The sequence below is a fragment of the Micromys minutus genome (assembly GCF_963924665.1).
Source record: "Micromys minutus genome assembly, chromosome: 10".
NCBI classification, from domain to species: Eukaryota; Metazoa; Chordata; class Mammalia; order Rodentia; family Muridae; genus Micromys; species Micromys minutus.
In genome coordinates, this window is record NC_137979.1 from 3,913,279 (window position 1) to 3,934,793 (window position 21,515).

A 21,515-nucleotide genomic window follows, 5' to 3' on the forward strand; every position below is an offset into this window, starting at 1 on the left:
CACCTGTGTCCACCTCAGGAAAACACTCCTTCACGTGTTAGCCCCAGAAAAACACCATCCAACCAACACAACTGACTCTCCAAAGAACACTTACGTTTCCACTTCAGAGGAGAGTCTTAAAGCTTAGGATGAAATGAGTAGGGGTCTTTTTAAGGAGAAGACATCCTAGCTGGCACCAGATGAGTGGGAGAAATGGGGGTGTCGTTCCTGAGAAAGTAGACAGTCGAGTCCACCATGGGACAGTATACTTCCACAGCTTTCAAGCCCTTGCCCTGACTTACCACATATTGTCCCCAGTGAGAAGACAGGTATCAAGATCTTAGAACATGGTGCCTTTCTTCTGGGCCGCCTGGGGCCTCCTCCAGGACGTGATCATAAGCTAATGTATGCAGGAGCAGAAAGCTGAGGAGACGGGCCCAGCAAAGGCACTGGCGTTGACTTGCACGGGCCCCCGTAAGTACCCTTGCACTACAGGGCTCTCACCAGCCCAGTCACATTCTGGCTTCATAGGCCATTGACCGAGGGTCCTGATTCAGCCCTTGTGCAGATGAAGCATGGGGTATCCCCTCGACCATGCTGATAATAGTGGAAAGGTAGGACATTGTGGTACCTGCCTGCAATTCCATTGCACAGGAGAGAGAGGTAGAAGTTCAAAGACATCCTGGGCTACAGATTAAGTTTTAGGACAGCCTGGGGTACAGAGTAAGACCCTACCTGAAGATGTATAGAACAACAAAAACATTGGGGTACACGCCCACAGTTTACTGTGACATTTATTATTATTATCATTATCATCATCATCACCACCACCACCATCATCATCATCATTGCAAGGTCATGATACTCCTGAAATAGGAATGATTATTCCTTTTGTTGTTGTTGCTACAGACAGGGCCCCATGTGTCCCAGGCTAGCCTTGACACCGTCTGTAGCCAAGAGTGACCTTGAGCTTTTTACCCTTTTGCCTGCCCCTCCTGAGTGGGCATCACCATGTCCAGCTCAAGCAATGCTGGGGGTTCAGACACAACAGGGGGCAGATGCAGAATCATCAGTCTTTAAGGAAGAGATGCTGGCATTGGCTCTTGGCCTGGACTCTGGTCCTCGCTCCCCGCACCCCTCTGTCAGTGTGACTTGATGAACTCAATCTTTCTGCTCTTTTATTACTCCCTGTTGATTGTCTTAATCCACTTTGGGCTACTATGACAAAGTGCCCGACTCCGGGTTATTTGTTCTGGAAAGATGTTTATCTTGCTCACCATTCTGAGGAATGAAACGTTCAAACATTCTGGCAGTGGCATCCCCTGGCGGTGTCACAACCTATCAAACGGCATCACGTGGAGTATATTCCAGAGGAAGAGATTGCTGGACAAGAGAGGGAGCTAAGATGGGGGTCCAGGTTTCCTCTTTTGTAACAACTGCTCCCCAGGGGAATAACCTCATCCCAAGAACCCTGCCCCACTTCCATCGAAGCCACTGGTTCTTCATTAAGCCTGGCGCCCATGTGACATGATTACTACCATCCTTAGGCCTCGTGTCTTGAGATTCTGCCATCTCAATAACTCCGCTGGGGTCCTTGCTTCCAGCTCTTGAGGCCTTTCAGGGACAAGCTGGAAGGGAATGAGAACAACAAGGAGCCCCTCTCAGTGAGGACTGAACACTTTGTCACTGTGAAGGGCTGTGCAGGCATCTTTGTCCTAGAGGTCACTCTGAGGATGCTCGAGGCACAACCCTCATGGCTCAGCACCTTTTCTTGTACAAAGCTTATGTAGGTGGGCTTGCCCCTGTCACCTACCTATTCCCCTGGGTGCCTCTGCCTCAGTCTTGCCTGGGTAGGAACTTAGTTCCCCTGCTGCCAGCCTCTCCCCAAGTCTCTTGGTCTGCTCTCAGCAGCTTCCCTTTGCCTTCTAGAGACTCTCAGACCAGGACTCTTGGATATGGTTTCTGCTGTGTCATCTTTATCAAAGCAAAGAGAGCTCCAGATGCCATCTGGAAGGGTCCCCAAACAAGGAAATGCCAGCAACCAAGCATCTTTTGTTTACTCATTTAAAAGATAGGCTCCAGTGATAGACACACAGGAGGGGGAGGGTCAGCCAACCAGGCATGGCTGCTGCCGGAGCCCCGGTCTTCTCTCTAACATCTGTCAATACCCCCCCTCCTCAGAGGACCAGTGACTTCTCTGTCTGTCTGTGTCTGTGTCTCTCTCTGTCTCTGTGTGTGTGTTTTCTGGGAAAGGGAGCTGCCATAATGAAAAGAAACTATAGGCAGCGGTATCCTCCTGCCTCCTCAGATGGACAGCACTGGTAGTTTATCACCCCACCGCCATTAGTAATGAAGAGTGGAACATGAGGTCATGTGGACTATGGGCTGAGGATCAAGTAGAACAAAGGTCATGAGGTCAGGCCAGCAAGCCAGTATGGCTGGGTAGACCCTGAAGGCCAGGGCTATAGTCACTCTGAAGTTGGTTTAGAATGTCTCAAGAGCTTGTTCCTGGCAGAGCCCCCTAGGAGAATCAGACATACGAGGGCCAGAGTTTAGCTTGTGTTAAGGTTATGACAATTGTGAGGAAAACAAGGGTGGTCTTTCTGATTGATGAGGTGGAATATCTGCCTGGCTGCCAACTCCCATTTGGACACAGAGAGGTTGAAGGGCAAGGTTCATGTGGCCCCGGGCCTGGGGCAGCCGAGCCCACTGCTATGAGTCATGATATCTGCAGCAGTCCCGAAGCTGTAAGAAGGCAAACTGCCTGGAGGAACCGATCCATCTGCCTGAGCCTAGGTTTGGGGACCTCTACCGAGGGCTAGGTCTTGGAGAAGGTGTTCTGAAATATGATGTCCAGGAAGGTCACACACCGGGAAGAGAGAATCACGGTTCAGGAATTGCCTCCATCAGGTTGGCCTATGAAACTGCTAATTGATGGAGAAAAGCCTAAGCCACTCCTGGGCCGTGTAAAGAAGCCAGCTGAACAGAAGCAGGAAGCAAGCCAGTCAGCAGAGGTCCTCCATGGTCATCTCTTCAGCCCCTCCCACCACACTCCTGCCTTGACTTCCTCAAGCCTAAAACCCTTGCCTGCCCAGGTTATTTTCAGTCTGTGTTTTATCATAGAAACAGGAGAGCACACTGGGGACCTCTCACCCCAAAAAAATCACTGCGATGAGGATAATGTCAGCAACGATAATCACCACGCTGGAGGTGAACTCAGCATCCCCCAAAGGTCTGCGTGAAGCCTCATGGCTTTGGCCAGTCCTGAAGCACTTGGTTTCCCCTAAACAAGGATGCAGCTTTCCAGTGCGGCTTCAAAATAGGTACCAGGCCAGCTCCGCCTCATGGTGACTCTAGCGCCCACTACAGGAGATGCACGGAAGAGCTGAGACCTATAGGGACCAAGAGATCATCAGGATGGCAGGTGGCCTGGTGACCTGGACCCCAACATGCCTACTCTCAGTACGCCTAGGTGACCCAAGGATGGCCCCATCTCTAAATTTCTCAAGAGAGACTAGGTGTTCTCAATGATTTCCACTGTGAAATCTTCCAAGTTTCAAATAACGCTGTCACCCAAATTAGGGATTTTTTTTAAAAGTGCCTTGGGCCCCAAGGAATGTCCCTTCAGTCTGTGTTTCCCTGGGGCTGCCTTTGTGTGACCCTGAGCAAGATGAGGGCAGAAAGTAGTGTCTAGCTCCTTCCCCAGGGGAGGACGTTTTCTGTGGAAATTACCATCTTCTTTGCTTCCCAAGGTGGCTCTGAAGGTGAGCTGTCCCTGTGCGCTGAAAATACAAAGAAATAAATGCATGAAAATAGATCAGCAATTCCTCAAGCCCTGTGTCAGGTTGAAGTCCCAGGCGACTCCTCTGGGAGCATCAGGATGGCCCTGAATCATCTCCAGACAGCCAAGCGGAGCAACACTCAGCTCTGCTCAGGCCCTGCAGCAGGGCTGGCCCATCACCCATGTCTAGAGTAGCCCTGAACAGGACCTTCTGTGGTTGTGCATGTGTGCATGTGGGTGCCTTTCATGAACACGTGAGCATATGGCTTTGTACTACAGATATGTAGCTGTGTGTTTTAACTTAAATATGTCTGTGTCAGCATGGTGTGTGTGTGTGTGTATGTGTGTGTGTGTGTGTGTATGTGTGTATATAGGTTTATATAAATACCCTATAGATAGTGTATGTATGTATATATATCTATATATATATATACATATGTGTATACACAGATTTACATACATATGCTATAGGTAGTGTGTGTGTGTACAGATTTATATACATATATTATAGGTAGCGTGTGTGAACATGTGTGTACGTGTGTACATGTGTGTGTGCATGTGTTTGCATATTACACTGTCAGTTTGCCTTGTTAAAGGTAAGCTGCAGAGCATAAAGCATCTGTCTGTTTGTCCCCCACACAAGAGTTTATTATTTATAAAATGGAGTAATTTGTACTGAAGGTGCCCACTGTGTGATTGAATGGAGAGGTTGCTGGGTAGCAGGGAACAGGACAATATGCCAAGCTGCCTAGTATCTTCACAAGTGGCTACCCTCAGATGTTTGGGCTCACCAGTGTGAAGCAGATGGGAATCAAGACAGACAGCTGGAAGCAGTGAGCGTGGCACCTGGGCTCTTGTCCTGATGGTTATGCAGACCTTTACCCTCAGCTGAGACCCCCCTGGCTCTACTCCTGAGCATGAGTGGTGTGTAGTTAGTAATGGTCATCTGGGGGCAGGCAGTTCCCTCCCAGGGAAGACTGAAGGGGGTGTCAGGAGAGGGATGTATGTGGGTTCCTGAGCAATGTCATTAGTATCAGCATGGCAGGCAAAGTTCCCCTGGTGGAGAAAGGGGCCAGACATGAAAGGTCCTAAGCCAGAAAATGCTTATCAGACTAGTGGAATCCTTGAAAGGTTGAGAGAGAGTTCTAGAAGGAAAGCTAGGCGTGAGGAGACACTGAACGGCACACACTGCCTGAGCTGAGCCTCAGTTTCCCCATTTATAATAAGAGGCAATGGCATCCTATACGCACAACGGGCTTCTGACACGTGGGCAGCCCTTAGCCCGTTAAGGAAGTGTGATGAAAGTTGGCACTGCCAAGTCACTCCTGAGCTCCCTCTGTGTCTGTCACCAAAATCCGTGCTTTTGCCAGTGTCAGGAGGTCATCGTGGTCCTGCTGGGTGCTGGGTGAAAGGTGGACTTGAAGCCACTGAGGTGTCGGCTCTGAGTGTCACTATTACCCTTCTCTGCACTTCTGAAGGCGCACAATGCCCCAGGTTTGGGGTGCTGTGAGTTTCACATCAGACAATGGTCACCTTAATGCCATCCTGATTCCTGGCTGGTAACTAAGTTGTAACCAAATGGGTTCTGTCTTTCTGTAATGCCCCTGGACAAGGGGTAATGGGCTGCTATCAAAGAAGGTGTCCTTTCCTTCCAGGAGCCTCCCAGGGCAACCTGGACAGCCTCAGCAGAGCCCTAGGTGTCCTGGAGGAGCGCATCAACAGCTCACGGCGGAGGGTGCGCAGGCACGCCACGGATGATGACTACAACATTGAGGTCCTGCTGGGCGTGGATGACTCCGTGGTCCAGTTCCATGGGAAGGAACACGTGCAGAAGTACCTGCTGACACTCATGAACATTGTGAGTCAAAGCTTAGGGGTGTAGGGGAACAGGAGCGGGACCATTCTCTTAGAGGCAGGGCTTGAGTAGGGCAGGGAAATTGGGTTTGGACAGGGACTGTGGTGTGGTTGGGTGGGTCTACGGGTGGGCCCATCAGAGAGTAGGGCATTATCGAACTGGGCTGAAAGACGGATGTGATGTGATTAGTTTTAGTTGCTAACATGATCGACTCCAGAATCACAATGGAGATGGGTCTCTGGGCATGCCTGTGGGAAATTCTCTTAACTGCATTAATTAAGCTGGGAAGACCCCTCCACTGTGGGCAGCACCATTCTCTAGGCTGGGATTCTGGGCTGTATGAGTGGAGAAAGGGGCTGAGAAGCAGCATTCATCCCTCACTGCCTCCTGGTTGTGGCTGTGATGTGACCAGCTGCCCCTAGCTCCTGCTGCCTTGATTTCCCCACTATGACCAACTATGCCCTTGAACTGTGAAGCAGAATAAACTCTTTCTCACTTCAGTTTCTTTTGTCAGAGCATATTATCACAGCAATAGAGAAAAGGCTAAAATAGAGGGGCACTGGAGGACTGGGCCCCAAGGTGGGGCAGAGCTAAGCCGACAGACTGAGATCTTCTCCGTTCAGATGGTAGGATCCCAAAGCCATTCGAGGAAAGAGGAGGTTGGAGGAAGGAAAGGCTTTGGCCATGACTGTGCCTCTCATATGGAGCGTGAGGAGGGGCTGCCTCGTGGGAGGAGGGTGCATCCAGGGCCGTGTAATGAGCAAGGCCCTTCCAGGATCTAGCTGGAGGTGGGCAGACCCCGGGACAGAGATGGGCTCGTGTCTGCAGCTTAATTCTGCCTTTCTTGGTCAGGTGCTCAGCTCTTGGGAACGAAAATGACACGTAGATCAGGCTCCAGAGGGTCCTGGTGACAAGATTAGAAGGAAGAAAGTGAGTGAACTAAACCCTGGAAGGAGATTGCCCCCCATGAGTGGCCCCCATCTTCTAAGTTGCCTTGGTTATATCCTCACATCCCTGAACCTCCACTTTTCCCCTGCACGATTCTCTATATTTGTTCATTTTATTTTGGAGAATGCTAATCTCACATTAATTTTTGAAAAGTACCTCTAATTTAATAATAATAAAACCATAATTATTGAAGTTAACAAACCTCTGAGATATGACTGTAATAATAATAGTAACAACAAAGATAAATAAAACCATAATCACTGCAGCTAATGTGTGGCTATGTGCCAGGCCCAGGCTTGCCACTCGCTGTGGAAATATTCACTGTATGCCTGTAAGACTGGTGGGTGTGCAGAGCTCATGAGACTGTGCCCTTCCCCCAGATCCGCTGCTGTCTGACTCTCGGGGAAAGAGCGGAGCTTAGAAATAGAAAGACTTATCAACAAAACAAAAAACGAACCAAAAAAAAAAAAAAAAAAAAAATGGGTCCGGAGAGATGGCTCAGTGGTTAGAGCACTGACTGCTCTTCCACAGGTCCTGAGTTCAATTCCCAGCAACCACATGGTGGCTCACAACCATCTGTAATGAGATCTGATGCCCTCTTCTGGTGTGTCTGAGGACAGCGACAGTGTACTTATATACATTACGATGATGATGATGGTGATGGTGGTGATGATGGTGGTGGTAGTGATGATGATGATGGTGATGGTGGTGATGGTGGTGATGGTGGTAATGGTGGTGGTGATGATGGTGGTGGTGATGGTGGTGATGGTGGTGGTGGTGGTGGTGGTAATAATGATGATGATGACTACGACGATGATGATAGAAAGACTTGGTGTATCCATGTGAATGGGGTTCCAGTCCTCTGAGCCTCGGCTCCCATCATTAAAAAGGGTCAGTTCCCTCTTGCACCCAGTAGGCTTGCTTAAATTCCGTGTGGAAGTGGATGGGTTTTTCAATCTCTAAGATAATGGCATTTTCAAACTCCAAATAAAATGTGGCTTTGCTCACGTGACAGTGACAAGATCACAGAGAACACCCTGACTGATGGTGGGGGGCCTGGGACTTCTTCATGGGGCAGATGCACGAAAACCCCCCTTTCTCCTGCTTGGAGGCTCCTGTGTCATGGAGCTCCTTGGAGGACGTCTACAACTCTCTCTAGGTTGGTCACAAGCTGCCATTCACTTGTGCACATCCTCGTGATCCGACTGCAGCCCTGTTTCACACAATGATGAAAAGATGGCTTTGTTCCTAGAACAACACCGGAAACAAGAATTCTTGAACTGAGTCCCCATCTCATCATCAGAACAACATGAGGAGTTTAGGAGATAATCCCGAGGTGTTGAGAAAGGACGTCCGGGTCACATCTGTTTCCCTTGTCACACAGATATGTGCTCGTGCGGAGCAAGTGTTTATTGACCAAGAGCTCGGCCTCGTGGGCAGGGTGTCGCGTCCGTCAGAAGCCAAGGGCGAGGCAGAGTCCGGGGCTCAGAGAGGTTGGGCGGGGAGTTCACCCCTCATCCAAACTCCTGCTGCTGCTTGAGAGTCCCTTGTAGAGAGAGGGAGATAAGGTTTCCCCACTGCAGGAGCAGAATGTCACTTCCCTTTTGGAGAGTGTTTCCACAGCTGGGAGAGGGGCTGAGCAAGGCTAGTGGGACACTCTGGAGGCCTTGGAGAGGCAGAACAGTGAAGACAACCTTCTAGAGTATTGCTGTGTGGAGAAGCTTTCTGTACCTGCCCTTCTGGCCTCTGAAACGTTGTAGCCACTGGCCAGGCCGCATCTTGATGTCGTGAAATGTGGCCAGCGAGAGGAAGAAGCTGATTGGCCTTTTTTATCCGATAGAATTTTAAAGTTCAATTAAAGGTGTTTTAATAAAGGATAATCCAGGCCTGGGGCTGTGAAGAAGACTCGGTAGGTGAAGTGCTCACCACGTAAACTCAAGAACCTGAGCTCGGGTCCCCAGCACTGTCCAGCAGGCGCACACCTACAGTCCCTGTGCTGCGGGCAGTGAGCTCCAGGTTCAGTGAGAGACACCAACGCTATCTGTGCAAGTGATAGAGAAGGGTACCTGACTTCCTCCTCAGGTCTTTCCATTTACACGAGGACCTGTTCACACACACACACACACACACACACACACACACACACACACACACGTGTGTAAATTAGCTAAGGGATTAAGGAGGATGCCTGACACCTGACCTCTCCACAAGCACATTTGCTCACGTGCACTCCAAATAAAGAAGGGGACAGGGAGGGAACACCAAGCCTACAGGCTCCAGCCTATAATCCCAGCTACCTGGGAAGCTGAAGCAGGAGGATCTCAAGTTCAAGACCAGCCTTGGCAACTTCATGCGTTCTTGTTTCAAAATAAAAGTAGTCAGGTGGTGCCGGCACACACCTTTAATCACCGCACTCAGGAGGCAGAGGCAGGTGGATCTCTGAGTTTGAGGCCCGCCTGGTCTACAGAGTGAATTCTAGGACAGCCAGGGCTGCACAGAGAAATTCTGTCTTGAAAAATCAACAAACTAACCAACCAAACAAACAAACCCCCAAAAGAACCAAAATAAAAGTACAGACCATCTTCTCCTCTGTTAGGTCACAGCTTGTATGTGGTGTTAATGTCTCTCGTGTGGAAATGCAAAGCCCACACCATCGATGCACAGGACTCCTTCTGTCTGACAAAGCTGAATCTCCCACCACTCAGTACTAACTCCTCACCTGGTCCCCTGGGTCCTGGCTGCTATCTTTCTGATTTTGTGTTCGAGTTAAACCACTCCAGACCTGCAAACCAGTGAATTTTTATGATATTTGTCCTTTGGGAACAAGGTTACTTAATTTATTTAATCCAGTTGATAGTCTAAAGATTGTTCATACTGTAACGTGTTGGAATTCCACATGTGTGTGTCTGCGTCTGTGTGTGTCTGTGGTGTGTGTGCATGTGCTGTTTTGCTTTGTTTTTGATACTGGTCTTTCTGTGAATCTCAAATTAGCCTTGAATTTGTGATCCTCCTGCCTCCAACCTCCCAAGTCCTGGAACCACATGGGAATGACCATCCTTCCTCCTTCCGGAAGCTCCATGAAATCCGTAGTATACCTACACAGGTTTTGTTTACTCAGCCCCCATTGATGGCACCTGGGCAGCCTCCATCTCTTGGCTGTTGTGACTAAGGCTTCGGGAAACATATTTCTGTTCACTGTTGTTTTACAGTCCTCTGGCTACAGACATGGGAGTAGAAAGACTGAATCATACGGTAACTCTGTGTTTGACTTTAAAAACCACTGTGCTGTTTTCTACAGCCGCTGTATCATCTTGTGTTCCCACCAATAATGTGTGAGGGTTCCCAGTTCTCCGCAGCCCACAACACGTTTCTTCTTGATAGTAGTCACACTAATGGGGACATGACTGGCAATTAATCAGCGCCGAAGTTTAAGTGGCAGTGTGGCCAGCGGCAGCTATCCTAAGTGTTGCATCATGGGAAATCCTGCTGCTCACAATTCTGAACTTGGAATTGACCTCCATTTGCTAAGCAAGCCTGGGCAAGTCTGGGTATGTGGACCTCAAGCCACAACCCCAAATAGCCCTCAAAGGCCTGGCCAGTGGCTAGTCACAATCCTTTTATAAGTCTACATCTGGCCCCGGGATTTCCCAGGCTGGAACCAAAGAAGCATCATGGAGGGACCACCATAGCACTGGGCTGGGCTGTAGCTCAGTTGGTAGGATGCATATCCATATGTGGCACTGGGTCACGTGACTACTGACATGTGATAACAGGCGGAGATGGCTTCATGGCTGAAGGACAGTCTGGTCATCAACCTGCCACTGAGCTGGGTGTTGACACAACACACACGTCTATTCACCTCACCTGCCAAAGGGAACACAGACTAAAATAACAATCACACCAAAGTCCAACTCAGCGAACCAAAGAGGTCTTATTAATTGGTTTGGGTGAGGGGTCACTTACGGGAGCAGAGAGAACCAAAAAGGCTCGCCTCCTTAACGGGCTCTGCAACTTCCTCAGACAAGGGGTACAGACAACCAGCGCCACATGTTCATGCGCATGAGCCATCACGCTCAGATCACAATAGAAAGTGAGGATTTGTCCCTCAGGATGGGACATCTCATCTGGAGGATGACTTTATGAGACCAGCTTTCCCTGAGGTACCACCTACCAACTCATTCCCTGCCAGCCACACCCATTTCCCCCGTTCCCTCCCTAAATTCAGAAAAGTATTTTTTCAGTTCATTAAAGCATTCTATATTTAACACCGATAATATATTATTCATGCCATAAGATTAGAATGAATGAACTCATATAGACCGCTCCATGTTTTCTCCCAGAAGCCCATGTTTTCTCCCAGACTTCGTGTTAACGAGTGTGGAGTGTTGCTGCAGTGACAAGCGTGTGCTTTTTATGTAACTGATTATTTACACGGCGCCTCTGGGAATAAAATTCACTTTCCTTTTGGAGGTCAGATGTGCCACCTACTACTGTACATCCTTAATGCTAAATCTGTCCCTCGTCCCAATTATTTCCTTAGGCTGGGCTCCTAAGAGTTAAGCCTTCCAATGGGTGATGTACATGTTAACAAAATAGTCTGTGTGCCTTCATCATCAGCGCCTGCCCCACTGAGGAAAGACCCCTGCCTCACCCTTGGTTGTGGTGATTTTTAGCTTCAACTGAGACATCTCAATATTTTCTGTTACAAGTTATAGCTGTTCTGTTCATTTTTATTTTACTTACTTACATTCTCTGTGTGTGTATGTAGGTATGTGTGCATTCATGTGTGTGCACATGTGCATTCCTGTGTGTGCATGTGTGTGTGCATGTGTGTATGTGTGTGCATGTGTGTGTGCATGCACGTGTGTATGTATGTGTGTATGTTTGAGTGTGTGTGTGTGTGTGTGTGTGTGTGTGTGTGACAGCACACAGTTGGAGGTCACAGAACAACTTTCAAGAGTCAGTTCTTCCTCCCACCAAGTGTGTCCTAGGAACTCAAATCATCGAGCTTCTGGGCAAGCATCTTGACCCCCCATTGCAAGGCTCAGCGGGGGGTGCCCTGAGATGGCGTCTGACTGCTTAAGGCCAGTTTAGACACTGCTAGAAGACTGGCCCTAAGTCCAAGCCAAGATTCATTGGAAAATATTTTTTTATGAAACAAGTCAGCAACTCAGACATGAGAATTTTAAATCAAGAATTCTAACACACACAGAACACTGCAAAGATAAGCTTGGAAGGGACAGTGGGAAAGCGTGAAAAGTCTTTGTTCTGGGCAATTAAATCATTTGATTCTGTTAGAGTGCTTAGCTTAGTACGTGAAATTAAAACACCACAGTTCCTAATGGTGGTCTCGGGTCTGAGGGAAGTGTTACGGGCAGGGATTGTCGCTGTTGAGTATGGAGAAAGCAGACACAGCACAGTCATGTGTTTGAAGCAAGGCTGCAGTGAAACTGCCGTACAACACAGGCGAGCACAGCCAGGAGCACCCCAGCCTCCTTACAAGCACAGTGTTGTGTATGCCCAGGGATGTTTTATTGACACCACCTCGTTTTCAATGCCCATGCCGTGCTCCTGGAGCCCACGGGGCTCAACTCCCACGGTTTGGGAAGCTGTGGAATTTAGAACCCGTGACTGGCTGCTCAAGCTGCGCGTGTATGTGAATCAATGGTGCAGTCGGTCTGTTTCCTCTGACGTCATCCTCTGACATCATCGCAGACACCGCTATCACACAGAGGTTTGGCAGCCTTTACAGAATCACCATGATGTCATTAGTGGTGAGAATGTCTCAGTTCCATTGTCATCACAGGGGACTAGATGGCCGACAGAGCTAGTGCTTAAGTAATACCGACTATCTGGCTTTCAGAAAAAAGTGTCCAGTGGTGGCCATGGCCCTGTCTGTAACCCTCTGCAATTATGTACTGGGTGTGCTGGTGGGAAGAACACTCAGCATAGAATATACACCTGCTTTGGAGTCAGCAGCAACACTTACCTGTAAAGTTTCTCTTTTGCTTGGACTCAGTTTCTCTGTCTTTAAACCTGAGGCTTTACCTGTTACCATACCAGACAAACTTCCATGAGAGGAAGAACAATTCTCAGCAGAGAAATTTTCCCTTACCTTCCCCTTGAAGCTGGAGTACCCCTTATCTGAAGGACACCTTGGTGACCTCACACTCAAGCTAAGATTTATTTATCTTTCTCCTACTCATACCCCAAGGTACCCAACACACCACCTCTATCTCCAGCTAGTTTAACTGCCTCAAAGGTTCTTGGAGGTTGCTTTGTGGACTCCTTTTAAAGGGGTGAATGAACTGGCTTTAATCTCCATTTGAAAACAGTTTAGAAGATTTCTGGGCAAGAACAGTGTCTTTGAGCTGTGTGAATCACTCTTCCACTGAGGGCGGACCCATTCCTTAGGCTCGAAGAGCACATGGGGGTCGGGGATCCCCTGTGCTTTCAGAGCTGAACCTGTACCTTTCAATTTCTTCTAGGAAGATGAAGGTTCTCAGCACAGTGTGTTCCGAAACACCTCGTGTTCAACGAACAATCTATTTGTGCCAAGACTTGGATATGTTTCCTCTTTTCTTTTCTAATTTAATCCAGAAATTGGCCTTGACTTGCCGAAACCTTGCCAGGGTTTGTAAACAGTCAGCTGCTCACCAACTTTCAAGAATGCTGGGCCCGCACAGCAGCAGTGCAGGAATGTTGTGCTGGGTTCAGGGGGAGGAGGAATCTCATGAACTTCGAAGCAGCTTTCGGAAAGCATCGCCCACCCCTCCCCCTGCCCTTCACATGTCTGGCTCTGCTTCCTGCAACAAAGAGACGCTGAAACTGGAGACTGCCCAGACTAGAGGGATACACAGTTTAGGAGTCAGCCGTAGCAAAGGGGTAGAAAGATGGAGCTCCCTTCTAACCTGGCTGTGTTGCCTGGGCAAGGGAGACTATTTAGGATGCTTTCTGTGGTCCTTCTATTCTACATGCTTAGCCCCCAAGGCCTGAGATCAAGGTCCCATGTGTCAAAGAAGTTCTGCTTGCCAGGGTGGCGTGGAGCACTGCACACAGAACCAGGGAGAGAACCGTGTGACCTGGTGCTGCTGGATGTTAGGTGGTGGAGGGTGTAGGTAGGTGTGGGCTCTGGGCATAGCACTGATCAAGAGAAGCCACACACCCTGGTCTCCTCAGCTCTGCTCACTTGTGGTCGTACAGGAATAATCTGCCCGGCCCTTGCCAGGTCTGGTTTTCTCAAATGAAGGTGGCAATCTCCAGGGAAAACCTAATCATTTTTCAACGTGAGCTACAAATTGCAATTAAGTGCTTGTACTGTTGAGTGAATCAGAAGCACAGCTGTGGGACCTACCAGGCTAGAGGGCAGTCTGCTTGTTCCTTCTGGCTGAGAGGGAAACAGGCAACTGTCTCTGTAGTCCCTCTGTGCCCCAAATGTGGGGATAGTACAGCTTCAAGGCCTACTGTGAGCATTACTCTAGGTGTCTAATACCTGGACAGGTACGGGATGAGTAGAGGCCCTTGGTTTCACGAACCATCGTATCCTGTGCTTTCTAAAGGCCCTGCCTCATTATGGACCTAGACTGTGGAGATAGCAAAGTCTATCTTTGTACCTGGTTCCTCAGAGTGGAAATAAAATTTAAGGGCTGGATGAAGACTAGAAACTGCATCAGGCATGTCTGGGGGCGCTAGATAGAGAAGGCTCCTCAGGGACTTATTCAGCTTGTAACACAGATGAGTCTGGGCAAAAGACAAATGCAAAGGTGTAGGGGCTCTTTTTCTCCTTGTGTACTGTTTGGACCCGTCTGACGCAAAGAGCTCTTCAGAGAGGTGGGAGGTGAAGTTAGCTTGGCATCTAGAAACTTGGGGCTCCCCACTTAGTTATTGAAAAGAAGAAAGAGCTCGTGTTGACAGAGGTTTAGCACTGAGCAGTCCTATGGAAGAAAGGTGCTTTACGGCCTGTCTACCCTCCCTCAGCACCTCTGTGAGGTTTTCCTTTTCAGATACAGCCAAGAAGGCTCAGAGATGCTGGGCAGTGGGCCTAAGGCACAGCAACTGAGTCACACGACGGTGGGAAAGATGGTGTAGACTTTGTGTGGTCCTCAATGATTCTTTTGACCCAAAGGGGGCAAATTCCTTAGGAGTCTCAGAAGTGCCAGGCCGGCTCTAGCCTTGGCTCTGTGCCTCCCAACATCACTGGTGACACCTTATCACACTCTCTACCTTCCCTCCCACTCCATCTTATCTGTGTGTCTTGGGCATTGCCAATGAAAGGTTTATCTACTGTATATTTTGGTTCTAATGTTGTCACCTTCTCCCCGCCTCCGTCCCCCCTGTCTCTCCTAGGATATGGGCCCCTGATAAGGTTCTGGGTGGAGGAAGGGTCACTGTGAGCCAATGGAGTCTTACTTTCATGGAGCTCACAGTCCAAAGACACGGGCTGGCACAGAGGTCAGTGGTGACCGTGCAGGGTGGAGACACTGGGAGGGGGGGGTGGGCGGATGGCACCACGGGATGTCCTCACCTCTGCTTCTCTCTTCTCTGTCATTCTCGCTGCATCCTGACAGCCACTCCTCATCTCCCTCCTTCCTCTGATGCCTCCTGACAGCTGATGAGGGATCCCGGGAGCTGCTTGTCCTTGGTTCCCATGGGAAGCTGACAATTGTCAAAGCAGGAGTCAGAGTCCCCGTCGATGGACACAGGGGGCCGAGCACCATCACTCCCTGGTGACAGCTTAAAGCGGCTGTTGAGCTTGTCTTGTGCAGGCTCCAGCAAGGAGGTGACAGCTGAGCCAGACAGCAGAAATGACAGCCTCCCTTGCCAGGTTCCAGTCTGGGCAGATGTGAGCTGTCACTGTGCCCAAACATCTCCATGGTGCGTCCCCTGCCCCTGTACTAAATTACAGTCAGATGTCCCCGAGCCCTTTCTCCTCTGGGCGGTGTGTCTTAGAACTAGGGATTCTCAGAGAACATTGTCTACCTGATTTTGCACATTCAGCCCCCAATAAAGGGTTGGTGCATAGTAGGTGTTTGCTAAATGTCTTTTATAATTCTTTCCTTTTAAGTTTCTGAGATAAGGTCTTATGTGGCCTAGACTGGTCTTGAACTTGCTTTGTAGCTGAGAATGACCTTGAGTTCCTGATCCACCTGGTGCCAGGAGATATACTGTGTCGAGGACAAGCAGTTCCTGATGTGTTCCAATGAGCATCTGCTCTGGCTATAGTCAGGGTGTTGGGAAGCTTCTGTGAGGGACATGTCCACTGCAGGCTACTCTTGCCATGAACTGGAGTACAAAATACCTAGTTTTGTCATGTTCCATAGAATTTCTCAGGACCCTTCTGCTGGGGTCCAGGGACACCGTGCACAGTACTGGTTTAAGACTTTGAGTCACAGCTGCCCCTGTCCCTTCTGTGTCGGTGCTGGGAACCAGCTTCTCTCCCTGCTTCATGTCAAGTCGCCGGGCCTGAATGGCAGTGGAGAGGCTGGCTTGAGTCCTCCCTGCTTTGAGCTGTTCTTCATCTGAGCTTCTTGGGTGTAGGAGTCCAGGGGTGGGGGAGGGGAGTGGACTTCACGTGCCTTTCTTCTGTTCTGCAGCCTTGTAGTGGGCCAGTCTGGGCATGCCTGTATTCCAGTGCTAAATACTGGCTCTCAAGATCTGCCCCTCCTCCACGAGCAGGTCCTCACATACACCAAGTGATGTCACGTAAACCTTGCGCCCCAATTTAACTGGTCAATAAAAGGCTGGAGCCTGTGACTGGGCAGTGGAAGGGGAAAGGTGGGACTTGAGCATCAGTGAGTGGGTTACAGGTAGAGAAAGACCAGAGGAAGAAAGGAGGAGGCTGCCATGAGGGGAGATGGACCATGAACACATGGTCAGGAAAACAGCCAGTAACAGGGACATCACGGTTGGGAAATAAGTTAGAACAGACCCAAAGTGTCACAATCTAGGCTCATGGATTAATAAAGTACCTGATTGTGTGTCTTTTATACAGAGCTGCTACAATGCTAATAAAAACAGTAAAATAAGAGAAATGAAGGGGCTGGAGAGATGGCTCAGTGGTTAAGAGCACTGACTGCTCTTCCAGACGTCCTGAGTTCAATTCCCAGCAACCACATGGTGGCTCACAACCATCTGTAATGAGATCTGACGCCCTTTTCTGGTTTGCCTGAAGACAGCTACAATGTACTTATGATAAATAAATAAATAAATAAATAAATAAATAAATAAATAAATAAATCTAAGAAAAAAAGAGAAAGAAATGAAAAAAACAATTTCATTCACACAATGTCTTCAAGGTCAATGCCAGGCAATCCCACCTGCCCCAGGCATCCCAGGTAGGAGCTTCTGGGTGACACGTGCACCTCTCTAGGGCTGAGACAACATGGTGCCTTAGATCTCTCTGCTTTACTCAAACATAGGTCTAACCTTCACAGGCACCATGTAGAGACCAGAGTCTTCTCTGGTCTGTGGTCCCATCACTGTAGAAAGCAGAGCCCAGAGGTTTCTGGATCTATCCTGATGCTAAGGGTGGAGTGGGTGCTGAGCACAGCAGTGTACCCCAGCCCTGGTCTCACTTTCCTCTTCTCAGCACCCCTCCCCCATCTCCTTCATGTACCACAGTGTTTTCTACTCCCCAGGCCACCACAGGGACCTCCTCAAGGCCACTGGTTCCTCAGTTCATGGCGTTGGTTTCCTTGTCTTTCTTTGGGTCACAATCTGATCAGGCAGACAGAGAATCTGGCTTACTGGGGAATGAAATATACCTTGTTTTCAGATAACACAATTGTGCCCAAATGGAGCTCAGTGACAGAGCTCAAGTCACTGGGGACAGTTGTACCTCTCAGGCTCAGAGACAGGCAGGAGTGTGGGAATACTGGTGGTCTGACCAGAGGTAGTTCAAGGTCTTGGTACTGAGAGAATGAGGCTGCATCCTGAAACGGGGCACCACACAGGACCCCAGTCTGTGTGCCTGAGCCAACCATCCCAACGTAATACTCCAGAGACTTGAAGTCCTGAGGTCACTGCCAGCAGGAATCAAAGTCCCTGTCATCATTATCTTCCTTCCCCAGGTCCCCTGCTATGTCCATCTATGTCCTGTGGCCTCAGCAGTAGCCACACTTCCCTGTTTGGCATCATGACTTCTGATATTTGACAGGTCAGCCCAGGGAGGATCAGGCTGAGCAGGAAGTGTGAATGGCTCTGACCCCAGCTCCGCATCCTAATCACATCCAGATGTCTCATGCTTATGGAGAAACGCCTTAGGCAAACGCTGGTGTTTGCAGACATCCCTCCTGGTGTTACTAGGGAAATTAGGGTCCCTTCTTTGGGTTATTGGTCTTGTTAATGAGAGAATTTTAAAAGAGATTCAGTGGAGGCTCAAGGACACTTTTCATTTGTTTGTTTTTTTGGGTTTTGTTTTGCTTTTTGAGGAAGGGTTGCTCTGTGTAGCTCTGGCTGTCCTGGAACTTGCTCTGTAGACCAGGCTGGCTTCAAACTCACAGAGATCCACCTGCCTCTGCCTCTTGAGCTCCAAGTAAAGGCATTCACCACCACCACCTGGCTTTCAAGGACAGTTTTATGAGCTTGGGACAAAACAACAGGCAAGCAAGCTCTAACTCTTGACAGCCACTGAGAGGAAGGCCATGGAGAAGAGGAAGAAGGCCATGCCCTTGGCATTAGGCTGGTGTGTTTAGCGAGGGAGGTCAGCAGGCAGGGATGTGGCAATAGACAGTCATAGGGTAGAAGAGGCAGAGGTAGCAGTGTGGCTTGGTGTTGGTGCCAGAGAGAATAGACTCAGGCTTTGGACAGAGAGAGAGAGCTAAGAAAAAGAGAAAGTAAAGGTGATTTTACAAGTTTGGACTGTGAATAGGACAAAGTTAGCAAAGCTTCATGGCTGCCTCTCAGCAAGTGAGGAAGGGGATCCTGGGAAAGATAGGTGTATTTTCTAATTAACGGAATAATTACCCCTCCTGTCTCTTTAGCTTGAATCAGGCTGGCCCAGGGGTGGTCTCGTATCTAGGTGACTGACAGGTCCCATTGGATTAACCCTGAGGGCAGGAGACAGTAGTGTGAAATGTTCCACTCTGGAACTGATCAGAATGTCAAGTCTCAGTCTTCTGACCAGGACTTAAGGAGCAGCAAAGTGGGTGTTTGTTTTGTGAGTGTTCCCAGGAAAATGGGAGGCAGGGTTCAAAGCTTCATTCTCCTCTAGGGCTAAAGCCAAGAGGGATCAAAATCTGGGACACAAAGCAGCAGTTCCCATTCCCTGACTCCTTGTCCTGGATAAAGGACTGTGCGCTGAGGATTTTTCTACACACTTTGAAAGCATTTTTTTTTTTTTTTTTTTTTGCATCTGTCTTCATGACAAACATGAGCCACAAGGACAGGTCCACCCATGCCTGAGGACACTGAGGTCCTAGCAGGAGAGTAAAGCTGATGGTGCTGCACATGAGATCTGCAGTAGGCCCCTCCTGAGATGCAGATCCACCCTTTGCTCGCCCCGAAATCTAGAGCAAGGGTTGGATAGTTTCCTTTGGTTATTAACAACAATGTGGGAGAGTTTCTATGGCAACCATGGTTTTGCTCCGTGCACCACCCTAGTGCTACCTCCAGCTGAGCATACTCAGGGACTGTAGAGTAGGTTCTGGGCATTCACAACCTACCTAGGAGTGAGGTATCTTGGGCCTCGTCCCAGATCCCTTGCCTAGTGAATTATCTCCTGGACCTGGAGGGTATGGAGTTTCTCAGGAAAGAAGGTGGGAATGTGGGAGTCTATCTTAGTAACCATATGCAGTCCTTGGAGTTAAAGGAGGCATTTACCTTATACACCATGGCTTGCCTAAGTCCTGACCCACCCACTTGACATGCCCATGTGTGCTCCAGAAGATAAATGCAAATATTCCTCCTTTGAGGCCAGCAGAAGGTTCCCCCAGCTTCCAGTGGGGAATGCTGTATCCAACCCCAGCTTCTGATTGCTCAGACTTGAGTCCTCCAAATGCTAATGGGTACACTGTCTTGTCTCCCCCAAATTCCGGTGTGTTCAAACTATCCCCAGCCTGTGTACTCTGGCAGCCCAAACCTGACCTCTTCTCTATTTACTTCGAGAGTTTGCATAGCAGTAACTCGGGGGCTGTGCCCTGCCCACCCTCTGCAGACTCTGAGATTACTTTGCTCTCTAGGTTTTAAGGTTAGCAAGCATGAAACATTACTCACTGCCCCAAACTTAGCTCAACGGAGCCATGGGCATCCCAGCAGCAGGTCATCCCAAAGTCTGCCTAGCAAGCAGCAGGGCCAACAGGCATCCCTCATAAGAAGTCACATTTTGTGGTCAGGTACCCCCATTTTGAACCCAAGTCCCCCTCTGCCCCACCTCAGGCCACCCTCCAGAGCCTACTGTCATTTCAGGGATGCTTTGCCACCACCAGGCAAACTTTGACATTGTCATGCACAGCCAGGTCCTTCCCAGTCTATTCCAGAGCAGAAACTTGGCAGCCTCTTTGCATAAACAAAAAGCACATCACAGAGCATTTCCCCAAAATGCCAGCTCCTGGCCTCCTGAACACAGGGAAGTGCTGGAGCTTTAAACCCCCAACAGGGCTAAAAGGCTCCAAGATCAATTTCTTAAAGACAGGGCTCAAGGACACTTTCCCAGGGCTTCCCCTCCCCCATGAAATCTGGGTGAAAGTGTGCTGCCTCTCCTACCACACGGCCCTGGGAAAGGATAGCAAAGGAGAGCTGGCTGCAGTGGGGGAGGCTGCAGTGGGGGAGGCTGCAGTGGGAAGGCTGCAGTGGGGGAGGCTGCAGTTGGGGAGGCTGCAGTAGGGGAGGTTACAGTGGGGAGGCTGCAGTGGGGGAGGCTGCAGTGGGGGAGGCTGCAGTGGGGAGGAGGCTGCAGTGAGAAGGAGGTTACAGTGGGGAGGCTGCAGTGGGGGAGGCTGCAGTGAGAAGGAGGTTGCAGTGGGGAGGTTGCAGTAGGGGGAGGTTACAGTGGGAGAGGCTGCAGTGGGGAGGTTGCAGTGGGGGAGGCTACAGTGGGGAGGAGGTTGCAGTGGGGGAGGCTGCAGTGTGGGAGGCTGCAGTGGGGAGGCTGCAGTGGGGAGGAGGTTGCAGTGTGGAAGGCTGCAGTGAGGGAGGTTGCAGTGGGGAGGCTGCAGTGGGGGAAGGTTGCAGTAGGGGAGGCTGCAGTGGGGAGGAGGTTGCAGTGGGGGAGGCTGCAGTGGGGGAGGCTGCAGTGGGGAGGCTGCAGTGGGGGAGACTGCAGTGAGGAGGAGTTTGCAGTGGGGGAGGCTTCAGTGGGGAGGAGGCTGCAGTGAGGAGGAGGTTGCAGTGTGGGAGGCTGCAGAGGGGAGGCTGCAGTGGGGAGGTTGCAGTGGGGGAGGCTGCAGTGGGGGAGGCTGCAGTGGGGAGGAGGCTGCAGTGAGGAGGAGGTTGCAGTGTAAGAGGCTGCAGAGGGGAGGCTGCAGTGGGGGAGGCTGAAGTGGGAGGGGAGGTTGCAGTGGGGGGAAGATTGCAGTAGGGGAGGCTGCAGTGGGGAGGCTGCAGTGGGGGAGGCTACAGTGGGGGAGGCTGCAGTGGGGAGGCTGCAGTGAGGAGGAGGTTGCAGTGGGGGAAGCTGCAGTGGGGAGGCTGCAGTGGGGGAAGGTTGCAGTGTGGGAGGCTGCAGGGGGAGGCTGCAGTGGGGAGGCTGCAGTGGGGGAAGGTTGCAGTGGGGGAGGCTGCAGTGGGGGAGGCTACAGTGAGGAGGAGGTTGCAGTAGGGGGAGGTTGCAGTGGGGGAGGCTGCAGTGGGGGAGGCTGCAGAGGGGGGTAGGCAAGGAAGCCTGCTGTTTCACATCCTCCAAAACAGTCCCATCCATCCATCCACCCATTTATTCTTGACTCTACTACCTCTACTTACTAAGGGCTGGAATCACTGTGTAGATCTCTGCATGGCGGTGCTGGGGAAAGTAAAGTT

General features: G+C 50.1%; 1 protein-coding gene across 1 annotated transcript in view; it reads left to right on the forward strand.

The window, feature by feature from the left end:
- The window catches only part of ADAMTS2 (ADAM metallopeptidase with thrombospondin type 1 motif 2), a 201,428-nt gene that overhangs the window by 129,793 nt on the left and 50,120 nt on the right, over positions 1 to 21,515 (forward strand). Inside the window, exon 4 of the mRNA XM_080922868.1 lies at positions 5,416 to 5,618. Within this exon, the coding sequence (XP_080778994.1) occupies positions 5,416 to 5,618 (203 nt within the window). The remainder of the gene's footprint in view (positions 1 to 5,415; positions 5,619 to 21,515) is intronic.